Here is a 14,916-nt window from a genome sequence, read left to right as displayed (position 1 = left end):
CTTGTACCACTGCCAGCCTTCCTGCTCCTGCGGTGGGGGAGGGCTCAGACCTGCTCCCCCCAGCCCAGGAGGCTGGGTTTCCTTAAACTACAGCCCTGTGGCGGGAGGCAGGCTGGCCGGGCCCCCGGGGCTCTCCTGCCCAAGGTCACCCGCCCCCAGGGTCATGACCTGCAGTGGGCAGGGGCCTTGGAAGGGTTGCACCAGGTGGTCAGTTGGCAGCGTCCAGGCTGGAGAACCCGGAAGAGGCCCCTCTGCCACCCCACCTGGCAGAGCAGAAGACCGGCCTCTGAGTCACTGGCTGGAGCCTGTACGCTTGCTTGGGCAGAGGAGCCGTGATCTGTCCCCCAGGGCCTCTCAGCTGGAGGGGCATCCCCTGTGTCTGTGGTGGGATTTGGGGTGTCCCCTGGGCTCGCGGCCGGGTTGGGGGGAGCAGACCCCACCCGCTTCCCGCCTGGCCAGCCCAAGGTCACTCACCCCTGGGCATTTCACCAGAGGCCCGACTCGGGCCTGCCCTTGGGAGTCCTGGGGCAGCTCCGGCCCTCTCTCCAGGAGGGGTCTCCAGGACCAAGAAGCTGGGCTGTGGCCCACCTTTGCTGACGCCCACCCTCCCCTGGGGCACACTTAGATGAGAAACAGCCGCCTCTGTGGTGTCCTGTCCCTCCCTGCCTCTCCCCTACAGGACTGTTTCAAAACCCGGCCCTTCAGCAGTCCAGTCCCCTCAGGGCCGAGTTCAAACCCCTGACCTGGGGCTGCTGGAGCCCCTCCCAGACCCCCAGGACAGGGCGGCTTTCCGGTCCTCCAGAGTCCCCATGAGCACAGGCTTGCCTGGGTCAGTTGGTGCTAACTGCTGAAGTGCCCTTTCTCACTGCCTGACTGGACCGCTTTGCTAGGCTCCAGGTCCCCTGAGACGGGGTTTCCACGGAGGCCCCCAGGGCTGGTGAAGGCTCAGAAGTCCTGCCTCGCACTCCAAGTGTCCCCTCTGGCCCCACGCCTTTATCCACAATCCTGAACTCCCTAAAGCTCTGAAAGAAAGGTTTTCAACATCTGGCGACAAAGCCAGTTCTGAACCAACAGATACATTCACTGTGGTCTTTATTTATTGCAGTTCATGGGGACAGTTGTGTTTCAGTGTCAAAATCTTAAAAAAAAATTTTTTTTTTAATATTTCTTGTGGTGGCGTGGCATGGGGGGCCTTAGCTTCAAACTAGGTTTGGAACCCGAGCCCCCAGCAGTGAAAGCAGCAAGTCTCAACCACGGGACCACCAGGAAGTCCTTCAGCACAAGAACTTCAAGGCACAGCCCCAGGGCCCTTTGAGGTATCAGGTCATCTGTGAGCCGAAGAAAGTCCTGAATTCCAAACGCTCTGGCCCCGGGGCCTGGGGCGGGGTGGGGGGGGGGTGGGGCGGACTGGCCCCACACCTCCGGCTGGACCAGGCGGAGGCCCTGGGGGAGGGGAACTCGGTCAGCCGGGCGGCAGTGAAGGTGAGAGGGGAACAGTCTGCCCAGTGCCGGCGCTCAGAGATGGCGGAGCCCACAGGCCAGCAGAGGGCCCAAGGGCGCAGGAGAGCGGGGCGGGACAGGGCTTCCTGCCTGTGCGGGGGCCCTCACCCGGGGGGCTGCTGACCACAGGCCCCACGTCCCTCCCTGAGAGGAGACTCCTGGGGGGCGCTCCCGGGAGGTGCAGGCTGGGGGCAGCTGGCAGTGTCGCTGGGAGTGTGGCAGTGACCGAAAGAGACAGCAGGCACCCAGCCTGGGGAGACCTCAGCCTAAGTGGGGTGCAGACCCTGGCCTGCCTTCGCAGTACCCAGGGGGCCCCTTCTCAGGGTGGTCTCAGCAGGTTCCACCTGTGGGTGTGCAGAGCACAGGGTGCTGGGGTGGGCCTGGGGGTGCAGGGGTGACGGTGGGAGCCGTCGATGGCGGCTCGTTCCTTACCAACCATCCTGGAACTGGGGAGGACCGACTGCCCAGGTGTGTGCACGTGCAGAGCCGGCTACAGACACGAACAGCTGCAGGAGAGGAGCCGGGGCTGGCAGCGTGCCAAGCATCAATCAGGCTTTCGGCCTGGACATGGCCAGGAGCGGGGCTCTGCAGGCCCAAGCCCCTGGCATCCACCCTGAGGAGGTGGGGGGGCATGCCCCAACCTCAGCTGGGCAGAGCCTGCCTGCTGAGAGTGGTGGCAGAGCATGTATGAGGCCGGAGCCTCTGGGAGCGGGCTCTACAGGAGGGGCCACACCAAGGATGACCAGAGGTCAGGTGTGGTCGGAGGTCCCATGAGGGTGGAGGAGTCAGAGGCGGGGGTCTGGGTAGGGGGTCGGGCAGGGACGGTGTTGGGGGGCTGGGGGCCCTAGGCAGGGAAGAGAGGGGGTGGACAGCGGCCACGGTCACGGGGACCGAGCGCAGCGCGGGTCTCGGGTGTCCCGGCGCCCGGCAGGCGGGAATGGAGGGCGTCGCCCCAGGCCTCGGGCGCGGGGCGGTGGGGGCGCCCGGGTCCCCGCCCCCGCCGGCCGCGCCGGGTCGCGCGTGGGCGCGGCGGGCGCCCATTGGCTGGCGGGCGCGCGGGCGGGGCGGGCGGCGGCGCGGAGGGGCCGGTCACCCCGCAGCCCGGCCTCGGCCTCGGCTCATCGCCGCCCCGCCCGCGCGCACGTCCCCCGGCGGCCACCATGAGCACAGGCCTGAGGTACAAGAGCAAGCTGGCGACCCCAGGTGAGCCCGGCGCCCTCCCGCCCGCGCGCGCGCGCGCCTTTGTCCCCGCCGCCCGCGCGCCTCTCATCGTGTGTCTCGGTCTCTCTCCCGCCCGCCGGCCGGCCCTGGACCCCGACCCGACCCCCGACCGGACCCGCACCCGCAGAGGACAAGCAGGTACGCGTGCGCCGCCGCTCCCCCGGCCCGCTGTCACCCATTGTACCAACAACACCGCGGCGCCCCGGCGCGACCCCGCCCCCGCCCGCCGTCATCCCGCCCTGTCGCGATAGCCGATCGTCAGCCGGGTGCTGCGGGGCGGAGGGGGCGCCGTGCCCGGGTCCTGGATCCTGACCCTGGCCTGCACGGCGGGCACCCCTCCCCGATGGGGGATGGGCCGGGTGCCCCCTCCCTCTGGTCCAGCGCAGGCCTCTCCTTGTTGAACTGGCCCGAGACCGCGCGTGCTGGGGGTCCCCAGGGAGCCCCTGGTCATGGAAGGCCATGGGCGGAGGGAGGGGTCTGCGTCCAGCAGCCAGGGCCGTCCCGGAGCGGCTCCACACGGAGAGCGCGGACGGCTGCTCCGGCCACCCCACCCAGCTTCTCTGCATCCTCTTCCCACTGAGTGACATGAGTGGGCTGACCTGGAGCCTCTTCCCCAGACTGGGAGTCTCCAGGGCCAGGTCTCAGTCATCCCCCTGCCCAGCTTAGGTCTTCTGACCTAAGGGCACAAAAGGGTTCACCCAGGGGCCGGCCTGGACCCCACCCTCCAGGTGGACAGTGCTGGGCAGGAGGCCGCCTGGACACCCACCGTGAAACTGGCTGAGGTCAGGTTTAAATGTCACGGAGACCCCATGGAGGGGGGCGCCAGGGCGGAGCTTGGGGCCCTGGGACAGCCCCGCTGGCTGAGGTCTCTCTGCTTGAGCGCAGCCGTGTTTAGGGCAGAACAGGAAGGCCCGACTTGGGCACCAGGGTGGCCTTGGCAGCCCTCGTCAGGGATGGGGGTTCACACCCTGGGTGGAACCCCACAGTATTGGCCCAGGTGCGGCAGGCGGGCGGAGTGGCCCGGCAGGTGGGGTGGGGGCTGGGAGTCGCCGGCTGTGCCCTGGGCGAGGCTCGTGGGGAGGGGCCTGTCATCCTCACCCTGCCAGCGAGGGTCTCCCTGGGGAGCCGGGGCCGGGAGCTGCCTGCTCGTTCTGCTGCTCGAACAATGCAGAAGACGCAAGGCCAGCCCGCCAGCCTGCCATTGTTCAGGGACAGACAGGGGGAAGACCCAGGAGACCGGCCCCCCCCCCCCTGCTCCGAGGCCTGTGGGCACTCGGGGTCCCCTGCTGGGGCTCCAGCCCCTCTGGGCCAGTGTCTGCCCCACCTGGAGCTCAGCTAGGACCGGCCTCACCCATGCCTGCCCCCGGGCCCGAGGCAGAGGGTGTGATGCGGGTAGGGTGTAGGGTAACCCGAGATGGGGGCCAGGAGCCAGGCGTTTGGGGCAGGCTCCCCGTGGGTCTTCACTGTTCCATTGTTGGTGTTCTGAGCCTCAGCTTGTCACCCCTCCAGGAAAGAGGGGGCTCTGTGGACCCCTCTGTGCCCACCATCTCAGGCACGGGGTGGGGGGCTCTGGTGCGCCTCTGTGCCCTCCCCACTGCACCCTGTCTCAGCGGACGTGGTGGCTCCACTGGCTCTGGCTCCTGTCCCTGGAGCTGACGGGGAGATTCTAAGAATGAAAACGCCTCGAGAGCGTCAGGCAGCAGGCGGTGGGGAGGAGGTGGGCGCGGCATGTCTGCGACTCCAGGAGTCCTCATCAGTGTCTGTTGTGCCTCGGGGACCAGACAAAGCGGGCGTCAGGGCCCGCTCCTTGGGGACCCCCAGGGAATCCCCAGCCCTGTGCGGGTGAGGTGGGATGCGGGCTGGGTCGGCAGCGGCTGGGCTTGTCCCCTGTCCTGGGCCTCCCGAGGCTGTGCCTTACCAGCGGGCAAACCGAGGCTGTCTGGGCAGTGCGTCCTTCAGGCCCCAGGCTGTGGGCGCTGAGGCCAGGCCCGCTCTGTCCTCGAGACGTCAGCTTGTCCACCCGGCGGGAGCTGGGCCTAGGAGCCGTGTCTAAGGTGGTGCCCGGGGTTGGAGGCGGGGGGATTCTCAGCCCAGAGGCCCCCCACAGGTCCACGTGGCGGATGCTTTCTCGGAACCAGGGCGGGGGGCCGGGCTGCGGCTTGTGGCTCCCCCCACCATCCTCTTGGATGAAAGGTGCCCCTGTTCCCAGCAGTGGACCCACCCCTCCTCCCCAGGTGCCAGCGGCCTCCAGGCCCCACGGCAGCAGCTCTGGCCTGGACGGGGGGGACAGAGGCCCCTTGAGCCGGGAGCCAGGAAGGGAGGGCGGGTAGGGATATGGGGGCCTCCCGGCCCTACTGACAGAGTTCAGGGTGTGTCCACCTCTTTGGATGTCCAGCTCCTTCCCATTGGTCTGGCCTGTTCAGATTCTGGTGGGGGCCTGCGGGGTGGGGGCAAGGCCGGGTTTGTGGGCTCGGGAGACCCCCTTGGTCCCTGGCATCACGGCACAGGCGAGAGGCCAGAGCTGGCTGGAGTCCCCCAGACCCCCCATTGCCCAGCCCTGGGGGTGAGGGCAGGGTGGAAGCTCAGACACAGTGCCCCCTGACAGACCCCTGTGAGGGGTCCGCTCCATCAGCCCTCCTCGGCTGGCAGCGGCTGTGTGGCCAGCAGGGCTGGCCGGTGGGTGTGGGGAGCCACCCACGGGCCACGGCTTCCGCGTTTGCAGAGGGGATCGGGGGCGGGCATCTCGGGCTCTGACCGCCCCCTCTCGCCCGATGCGGGCCTGGGTGGGGAGCGGGGCTCTGCCCTCGCAGGTTCCCCGCTGGTCTCCGCGGCCGCGGCAGAAACATTCTCCGGCCACATGGAGGGGGGTGGGGCGGGGTGCGGGCGGACCGCGCAGGGAGGGGTGCGTCTGTGAGGAGTTTCGCGGGGCCGGGCGGGAGCGCGCGGATGGGGCTCCCTCTGGCGGCGGGCGCGGCGGCGCGGACCCGCCGTGGACCGGCCCCCGCCGTGCAGTCGCGGGGCTGACGGCCCGAGCCGCGCCGCTCCGCGCGCAGCCGCCCGCCCGCCCGCCGGGCTGGGCCCTGCCCTCCTCCGCTCCGGTGGCTCCGCCCGCGCGGCCTCATTTCCAGGCGACCGTCTCCCGGAGACCGCGCGCTCCCGTCAGGCGCAGGGACCCGCTTGTGCCTGGGGCGGGCCGTCTGGGGCCGGACCCGCGGCTCGAGGGGGGCCTCGGGGTCGCGCATCGCGTGAGCACCACCCCGCCCCGGGCCCCGGTGCCCGCGTCCGTGCGCCCCGGGGGCGAGAACACGCCTGGCGGCGGGCGGGCCTGACCCTCTGGGCCCCAGCGCGGCCCGCACGGTCCCAGGCTGGCGGGGATGGACTCGCTGGCAGCACCCCAGGACCGCCTGGTGGAGCCGCTGCTATCGCCGCGGACCCAGGCCCAGAGGCGGCTCAAGGTGTGTGTGGAGCGGGGCGTGGAAAGTGGGTCAGCGCGCGCCCACCCCGGTGCTGGGACTGGGGATATGACGGGCCGCAGGGCCCTGGGGTCCTGAGTTGGGCGCTGGGGACCGCGGGGAGGCGGGGGGCTGCTGTCTATAAATAGCCCCAGCTCTACCGTCGCTACTGCCAGCCGCCCCCGCGGCTGGATCAGGGCCAGATGGGGCCTCCCACCCCCCACTTTCGCGGAGGGATGAGTATTGAGGCGGGGGCCTCTCCAGCTTGTGAGGACCTTGGGCATGTCTAAGGCGTCCAGGTCCTGGTGCTCTCTGCCCCCCACCCAAGGACACTGGCCTCACTGGATGTGCCTGTTGCCCGGCTCAGGCACAGACTCGGTCTCTGTGAAGCCCTTGGAGGCACCACCACCCTCCATGCCCACCCGCCTTCCACCTCGGGGGGCCTTTGCCCACAGGCCCTCGCCCGCTGCTGCCACTGAGATGCCCCTTCCCCGGGGGACCCTGCCCTGCTGCCCCCCGGCCTGAACTCTGTAGGGGCAGGGCCCGGGGCTGCCCTGGGAACCCGAGCGTGCCCCTGACCTGCCCCACCCCTGTCCAGGACATCGACAAGCAGTACGTGGGCTTTGCCACGCTGCCTAACCAAGTACACCGCAAGTCCGTGAAGAAGGGCTTCGACTTCACGCTCATGGTGGCCGGTGAGTGCACCAGGCCCCAGGGCGGGCAGGGGCACGGGCAGCCAGGCTCCGTCTGGGGCCTGGGACCTGACCTCTCCACTGCATCTGTGGGCAGGGGAGTCAGGCCTGGGGAAGTCCACACTGGTCCACAGCCTCTTCCTGACCGACCTCTACAAGGAGCGGAAACTGCTGAGTGCTGAGGGTGAGTGGCCCCCACGCCCCCTGCTGGGTGACACTTTTGAGGGCCCCTTCCAGGTCCAGCCCCGATCCTCTCTCCCTGAAGCGTGGGTCCAGACCACCACCAGGCCACGTAACCTGGGAGGGTCTGGGATGCCCCGGGGTGGGAGTCAGGGCCGCAGAGGCCACTCTAAACCACCACCACCCCCCGCCCCCGGCCACAGAACGCATCAGCCAGACGGTTGAGATCCTAAAGCACACGGTGGACATTGAAGAGAAGGGAGTGAAGCTGAAGCTCACCATCGTGGACACACCAGGCTTTGGGGATGCCGTCAACAACTCTGAGTGGTGAGGAAGGCTTGCCCAGGCTGCCCCAGCCCCTGGCTCCCAGCCCGGCTGGCCTCATGTGCCCCCCTACCCCCAGCTGGAAGCCCATCACCGACTATGTGGACCAGCAGTTTGAGCAGTATTTCCGGGACGAGAGTGGCCTCAACCGCAAGAACATCCAGGACAACCGCGTGCACTGCTGCCTGTACTTCATCTCCCCTTTTGGGCACGGGTAGGTGGCTGCCCTGGGCCAGGGGGCCCGGCCTGCCTGTTCCTTGGGCACCCCCTCCCGCCACTCCCACCCCACAAGCCCCTCACCCTGGCCCCCCTCACAGGCTGCGGCCGGTGGACGTGGGCTTCATGAAGGCCCTGCATGAGAAGGTGAACATCGTGCCCCTCATTGCCAAGGCCGACTGTCTTGTCCCCGGGGAGATCCGCAAGCTGAAAGAGCGGGTGAGCCTGCGGGGCTGGGGGGCTCCGCGCGGGGCTTGGGGGGGACTGAGGCCACCGGCCCCTCCCCTGACAGCCCTCGCTGGCTGCAGATCCGGGAGGAGATTGACAAGTTTGGGATCCATGTGTACCAGTTTCCTGAGTGTGACTCGGATGAGGATGAGGACTTCAAGCAGCAGGATCGGGAACTGAAGGTGAGCCTGCAGCACTTGGGGGGACCCCAGAGGCCACTGTACACCGGGTCTAGAGGAGGGCTGGGGCCCTGCTCTGACCTGGGGCCCTTGTAGCCCCAGGAAAAGCCAAGCTGGGGACAAGTGGCCACTGGGCCAGGACCAGGGTGGGCCCTTCACCCCACTAACAGGCAGCACGGGCTCTGCTCTGGGGAAGGAGGGGGAGGGGTACCAAATGGGGAGGGTACATCTGACTGGGCACAGCCCAGCAGAAGCCCTCCATGTAAGTGGCACCAGCTCTGGCTTCAGCTGGCAACAGAGAGGCCCGAGGTGGGGATGAAAGGATCTCTTTGGGGAGAGGTTGTTGTTGGGGACACTGGAGAGGCGGACCAGGTGCAATGTGCCCAGGCCCCTCTTGCACTGCACCTCATGCCCATGCTAACTGGGCATGAGCCCTTGCACCTCCCCCCCCCCCCCCCCAGGAGAGCGCACCTTTCGCTGTTATCGGCAGCAACACGGTGGTGGAGGCCAAGGGGCAGCGGGTCCGGGGGCGTCTGTACCCGTGGGGGATCGTGGAGGGTGAGTCCAGGCCTGGGGCACAGCCTTAGGGTGGGAAGGCTCCCCCAGGCCGGCGGCCCACTCACTGGCCACCCCTGCCCGCAGTGGAAAACCAGGCGCACTGCGACTTCGTGAAGCTTCGCAACATGCTGATCCGCACGCACATGCACGACCTCAAGGACGTGACCTGCGACGTGCACTATGAGAACTACCGGGCACACTGCATCCAGCAGATGACCAGGTGCGTGCCGCCCCTCCCCCCCCCGGCCCCGCCCGGAGGTGCGAGAGCTGTAGGACCGTGCTGGGGTCATCCCGGCCCCCAGCAGCCTGTCCCCGCTGTCCACCCTGCAGCAAGCTGACGCAGGACAGCCGCATGGAGAGCCCAATACCCATCCTGCCGCTGCCCACGCCCGACGCTGAGACTGAAAAGCTCATCAGGATGAAAGATGAGGAGGTGGGCGGGGAGTGGGGGCGGAGCCAGGTTGGGTGGGCGGGGAGTGGGGCAGAGCCAGGCTGGGTGGGCGGGAAGTGGAGGCGGAGCCAGGTTGGGTGCAGGGCAGGCCCCACCCACCGCTCGCTCACACCGCCCCCTGTCGCTCCTGCCCCCTCCCAGCTAAGGCGGATGCAAGAGATGCTGCAGAAAATGAAGCAGCAGATGCAGGACCAGTGACCCCGCCGCAGCCCCACGTGCCATGACTATCCTGCCGGCTTCTAGGCTGGCCCTTCCCACCCCTGGACCCTGACGGGCCTGGACTCGACGCCGGATTCGTCTGGATCGCCCATAGGCCCTGGCGCGACCCCCCCACCCCAGAGTGGCCCAGACCTGTTTTTTTTTTCCCTCCTGTTCTCAGAGACGCTGGGTCACAGCCCCCAGCCAACCCTAATTTATTCTCAGCATCGGCCCCTCCCCTCGTTTGTATCTGCTTCCCAGGGGCCTGTACGGTGGCGCCCCCCACATACAGCCCTCTCTGGCCTTGGGGCGCTGGATCTAAGTTGGGTGGTGACTTCTGAAATCTGCCCCCAACTGGAAGGTCACTGCACTGACTCCAGGCCCTACTTACATGGACGGGAGAACCAAGGCAGAGTGGAGGTGGGGTGGGAGCCTGATCCCCAGAACCCTGGCCTGTTTCCTGATTCGGAGCCTCCCTTTGGGCCCCCGTGGGCTGGGTCTTTCTTACCCCTTCCCCCATTCTCCAGGCACCTCTGCGCACAGGTTGGGAGCGGAAGGGATTAGCTCCGTCCAGACCTAATGAGGTCAGCTGGCTGCTGGGGACAGTAACGTGGCTGGGCTTCACTGTGAATGCCCATGTCCCTCCCCCATGGCCTGGCCTGGCCCCAGGGGGCTCCAGGAGCAGCGGGTGGTCGGCAAACTGGCCATCCTTGTCCCTGGCCCACCACCGTTTGCCCATCAGTGGCGGGAGGCCCGCTCTCCCCAGCAGCACTGTAGCCCTGGGTTCCCGAGTCCCTGGTCCCTGTCCCTCCACCCGCATGACCCCTGGCTCCGCGCCCCATTCTCCAGTGTGTTCCGTTGTGAATGCTGCGCCCTGTCCTGGTGACAGGGGAACAATGTTGGTGAACGTCGAAGAGGGTGTCCGAGTGGTCTGTGCGCCCCAGGAGCGAGGGGCCGGAAACCCGGTCGGCCGGCGGCCTGGATAGCGCTCTATCTGTGCCGGCGGCTCAGCCTCGGGGTTATTTCTGGCGGGGTGGCCGCGTTGTGGTCAGTTTGTCAGTTCGGCGGGCGCGCCAGGGCCGGGCAGGGGCGGGGCGGCCTTATCGCCCGGTCCGGCGACGGCCGCCTGGTGCTCCAGAGCTCGCCCGGTCGCCGACCTCTCGCCATGGGCTTCGGTGAGTCTGGGGTCTGCCCGGGCCGCGCGCTCCCCGAGGACATCGGCGGGGAGGCTCTCGGTCCTCTGGGCTGCAGTCAGAGCGGTTTGGGGCAGGCCTGGAGGACCCTTCCAGCCGGCAGGCGGGTGGAAAGGCTCGCGGGGGGTGGCGATCCCGCCCGGGACCCCGCGGGCCGGGCTCACCGCGGTGCTTCCCTTCCAGGGCCGCGCGGGGCGCTGAGCCTGCTGCTTCTGCTGCTCGCGCCGCCGGGCCGCCCGGCCACAGGTTGTCCCGCCCCATGTCGCTGCGCGGGGACGCGCGTGGACTGCGGGCGCCGCGGGCTGACATGGGCCTCGCTGCCGGCCGCCTTCCCGCCGGACACGACCGAGCTGGTGCTGACCGGCAACAACCTGACGGCGCTGCCGCCGGGGCTGCTGGACGCGCTGCCGGTGCTGCGCAGCGCACACCTGGGCGCCAACCCCTGGCGCTGCGACTGCCACCTGCTGCCGCTGCGGGCCTGGCTGGCTGGCCGGCCCGAGCGCGAGCCCTACCGCGACCTGCGCTGCGCCGCGCCCCCCGCGCTGCGGGGCCGCCTGCTGCCCTACCTGGCGGAGGACGAGCTGCGCGCCACCTGCCAGCCCGGCGCGCTCTGCCGCGGGGCGCTGGCGGCGCAGCTCCTGCTGCTCGTCCTCGGGCTGCTGCACGCGCTGCTGCTGGCGCTGCTGCTGTGCCGCCTGCGGAGCCTGCGCGCTCGCGCCACCCGCCGGAGGCCGCTGAGCGCCCCGCTGGCCGCCGAGCGCGCGACCCCCGAGCCGAGCGACTGACGCTGAACCGTGCGGCCGGCCCCCCTACCCCTGTCTTCACCATCTCCCAGACCTGCCTCCCGCTCAGGGGCCCGACTGCTGCGCGCACCGCTGGCCACACGCACCTACGCCCAGGACCTGGACCGAGGAGGGCCTGGAGGAAGGCGCTGCCCAGGCCCATGGAGCCCTCCATGCTATCTGCAGTGCCAATAAACCCTGCTCCCCATCTGACCGATCTGCACCGTTTGACGCAGAATCCCCTTCCCAAACCCAGAAACAGCTCCCAGGGTTGGTTCCCACATGGCAGTTCATACACCCCAAATGACCTCCTGGTGGGGGCACGGGGGTCAGCAAGCGAACTTGCCCGCCCCCGGACTCTCCCCAAAGTTCAAGTGGGGAGGTATGGACGGGCTGGAAGGACAGTGCCCATCTTGGGGCGTGGGGGTGAGGACAGTGTCGGGACAGTGGGAACCCCATGAGCGGTGCCTGTGCTGAAAGCACGTGCTCAGAGTGGAGGTTTCTGGGTGCCTTGGTGGGTCTGCCAAGTGGCTCCAAGGATGGTTCAGGGTGTGAGGTGCCCCAAAGCATCAGGAGTGCGTTGGACCAGGGATGGTGAGGGCGGTCGTGGGCCCCAGCGGCACCTTCCTGGGCATTTGAGTGAGAAAGTCTGGAGAGCAGGTGAGGAGGGGGTGAGCCTTGCAAGCTGGGGTCCACAGAAGTTCCTTGCAGGGGTGAGGAGGCACAGGGGGTTGCAGGGTCTCTGAATTGTGTCCTCCACCTGGCTGCCACCTCCTGCAGGAAGGTACCCCTGACTGCTTCTCAGGCCCTGGTCTTCCCTGTCCTAGCCCTGGATCCAGGCTGAGCCACCAGGGCCTGGAAAATCCTGAGTACGTGCCCCAGTGTGGCTCAGGCTGCTAAGCTGGGCCTGGCGGCCTCAGAGAGAGGGCAATGCTTTCCCCACTTCCGCTCTAGGTGTGGCCCCCACCTGTCTGGCCCTGTGAACAATGAAGGCCGCTGATGAGGAGCCTGGGGCCTGAGCCCTGGCTGCCTGGCCCAGGAAGGCCCCTGGCCCCGCTGACCCGGTCGGGGAGGCTGCCACTGACATGGTCTTTGTCTCAGCCTTTGTGGGACAAGACGGATGGCCCTCCGGCCGGGCCGATGCTATCTCAGGGCTGCCGGTGGGACGTGAGGCAGGAGCCACTCCCTCCTTTGTGGGCAGGTGCGTGGCATCCGGCCCATTGTGGGCTGCAGCTGACTGTCCGCTGTTCATCCAGACTTATCACCAGATCTGGGACAGCGGCCCCTTCTGCACAAAGAAATGCCCCCTGGCCCCCAGGGAGTGGCCCGGAGCCCTGGTGGGGGTCAGAGGTAATAGTCGTCGCAGCGAGGTACACAGACCACCCCCTAAACTCAGACCCAGTGCAGTGCAGGAACAGGGTGTCACCCCTTCCCACAGCAGAAAACCTGATTCCAAGTAGGGTCTCTCTGCTGGGCCCCAGAGGTTTCTCTGTGGCTGCCCTGGGAGCAGAGCTGAGACAGGCCCCGGGGATCCCCTCTCCTTGCTGAGGCCTCTGGGGGGCAAATGCAGGGCGCAGAGAAAGGAGCTTGGGGGTCCTAGGTGACCCCAAGCTAAGACAGGGAGGCCTCCTTGGGCTGTGGGACAGGTCCCAGCAGGAACTGGGAGTGACTGGTGGTGAGCAGGAGTCCAGCTTCCTGGCCAGTGTCCTGTTGAGGGGCTGGGTATGGGGGTCCTGGAGGCTGGGAGCTGCAGAATGCTGGATCTCCTGATGGAGGAAAAGGCCGGCATCATGGTGTGGTCAGATCCAAGGAAGAACTTCCCCCTCGGACGACAGGGCAGCAGAACCCTGTAGTTACTCCGGGTTCATCCCACCCTCCTGCCAGTTCCCCGTGATTTCTAGGGGCTCCAGCCAAGGTACTGACCACCGGGTGCTGCCGGCCCTGACCCTGAGCTGACGCTCCACACACAGACCCGGGGGCCTCAGCCTCCAGGGTGTGGCGAAGGGGAGTGGTCCCAGCTGGGAACCCTGACCAGCCCAGAGCAGGGGGGAGTGTAGCCCCTCCACCTGCCCCAGGGTCCCTTCCCCACTGACAGGCTGGTCCCCCCTGGGGCTCAGACTCCATCCAGATGGGAACAGCCCCACCAGCCCCTCATGCCTGCAGCTCCCAGGCAGGCAATTCCCGGCCCCTTGACCTGCAGCTCCAGTCCTCTGACCACACTGGTCCCCAGCTTCGCAGGGTGGCGGGCAGTGATGAGTCCCAGGAACACCAGCCTCAGGCCAAGGCCGGGTTCCTCTCGGGGCAGGCCCAAGCCTCCTGCTGCCACTCTGTCCAGAGTATCCAAGGCCTCCACGCCCTAAGTCCGGGCCTGCCCTGCTGGGACACGTGGCGCACCAGCCCGAGGCCAGCCCGACGCTCAAGCCACATCCTGGAGACTGAAGGACGACCGAGGGGATGCCTAGAGCGCCGAGTCCCTGCAAGGCCAGGAGGCGGCCCAGGCGGACACAGCCCTGACCAGCGCGCGGAACCTCGGTGTTTTGGTCCCTGAAAAATGCAGATGCCGCGGCCGGTCCTCCCCGGAGCGCGGCCTCAGCCCGGCAGCAGAGGGCGCTCGCGACCTGCCGAATGGCCCGCGCGGGGCGCACTGGGCAGAGGACGGCGCGGGGCATTAGAGGGGCGCGGGGACGGAGGGGCGCGGGGCATTAGAGGGGCGCGGGGACGGAGGGGCGCGGCGGGGTTGGGGTGGGGCGGAGGGGTGAGGGGGGATTGGAGGGGCGCGGGGGTCGGAGGGGCGCGGGGCGCAGAGCAGGACTGCGCGCACTAGCTGGGGCGGCCCCAGGGTCCGCAGGGCGCTCCGGTGCGGGCGGGGCGGGGGACGAGGGCGCCCCCCCACCGCCCCGCATCGACAGCCGGTCGCGGTCGCGGGAAGAAAAGGGGCTTCTTCCGCCGGGCAGCAGTGGCCCGGGACTCAGCCCAGTGAGCCCGCAGCGCGGCCGTCTCCGCGGCTCTTTGGCTCGGCCCCTGCTGTGTGCGCCGGAGCGCAGCCGGGGGCTGCGGGGGCCCGCGGAGGGGGCCGTGAAAGGCTGGCCTCGCCGCCCGCCGGGTGCCCAGGGAGAGGGGCACCCCGACCAGGCCGGCGGTGGAGCGCGGTCCCCGCGGCCCCGGCAGCCTGCGGAGGGACCCGCCGCCCGCTGGGCCCAAGCCCCTAGGGCCCCGCGGACGAGGCCCCAGGAAGGGCTGGGGGCCAGGCCCTGGCCGTGCTGGGGGTGGGCCCGCCGCCCAGACGGAGCAACAACATTGGTGTGGGTGGCGGGGCCCTGGGGGCCCATAGCTCAGCGCACCGTCTGCGCCCACCCCCGGCGTTTCCGATGGAGGACAGGCAGCGGGTGATAAATCACCAGAGCCCACCCCCACCCACCCGGGCGGTCGTGGGGAAGGGGGGGCTCCGTGTGACAGAGACGGGCCTAGAGCCGCGAGACAACCGACCGCAGAGACAAAGCAGCTCCAGCCGCCCACTGACCGCCGGGTCCCTTTACCGACACCCCCCACCCCGGGCGCCCCTCCAGGCGCCTTTCCACCGGCCCATCTGGAAACCAGCTGAGAACCACCCCACCCCAGCCTGCTGACCCCCAACGAGGGGGAGGGGGGAGCAAGAACAAGGCCTCTGCAGCCACAACTCCCTCCCCCGGGGTGACCGTAAATCAGCGGGGGGCTCTTGCCAGCTCCCCCCCCAGGCTGAGGG

General features: G+C 68.8%; 2 protein-coding genes across 5 annotated transcripts; both read left to right on the top strand.

Annotated features, from left to right (window-relative positions):
- Positions 1-2,621: 2,621 nt before the first annotated feature.
- On the top strand, positions 2,622-10,280 carry SEPTIN5 (septin 5). Of its 4 annotated transcripts, XM_061141321.1 has the most exons (12): positions 2,622-2,703; positions 2,849-2,859; positions 6,772-6,868; positions 6,963-7,049; positions 7,249-7,372; positions 7,449-7,583; positions 7,687-7,804; positions 7,894-7,995; positions 8,454-8,550; positions 8,635-8,770; positions 8,881-8,983; positions 9,143-10,274. In XM_061141321.1, exons 1-12 carry the CDS (start codon positions 2,661-2,663, stop codon positions 9,197-9,199), a joined length of 1,110 nt encoding a protein of 369 aa, XP_060997304.1. In that variant the 5' UTR covers positions 2,622-2,660; the 3' UTR covers positions 9,200-10,274. The 4 variants fall into 4 exon arrangements, with proteins under 4 accessions (XP_060997304.1, XP_060997306.1, XP_060997305.1 ...); XM_061141323.1 differs by lacking the exon at positions 2,849-2,859 and having other exon boundaries at positions 2,653-2,703; positions 9,143-10,267; XM_061141322.1 differs by lacking the exons at positions 2,622-2,703; positions 2,849-2,859 and adding an exon at positions 5,990-6,176 and having other exon boundaries at positions 7,936-7,995; positions 9,143-10,280.
- Positions 10,281-10,356: 76 nt separating this feature from the next.
- Positions 10,357-11,387, top strand: GP1BB (glycoprotein Ib platelet subunit beta). Its single transcript, XM_061141324.1, has 2 exons — positions 10,357-10,374; positions 10,576-11,387. Exons 1-2 carry the CDS (start codon positions 10,365-10,367, stop codon positions 11,175-11,177), a joined length of 612 nt encoding a protein of 203 aa, XP_060997307.1. The 5' UTR covers positions 10,357-10,364; the 3' UTR covers positions 11,178-11,387.
- Positions 11,388-14,916: the final 3,529 nt, after the last annotated feature.

This window comes from Dama dama, chromosome 5 (genome assembly GCF_033118175.1).
Source record: "Dama dama isolate Ldn47 chromosome 5, ASM3311817v1, whole genome shotgun sequence".
NCBI classification, from domain to species: Eukaryota; Metazoa; Chordata; class Mammalia; order Artiodactyla; family Cervidae; genus Dama; species Dama dama.
This window is presented reverse-complemented; position numbering and strand designations above follow the sequence as displayed.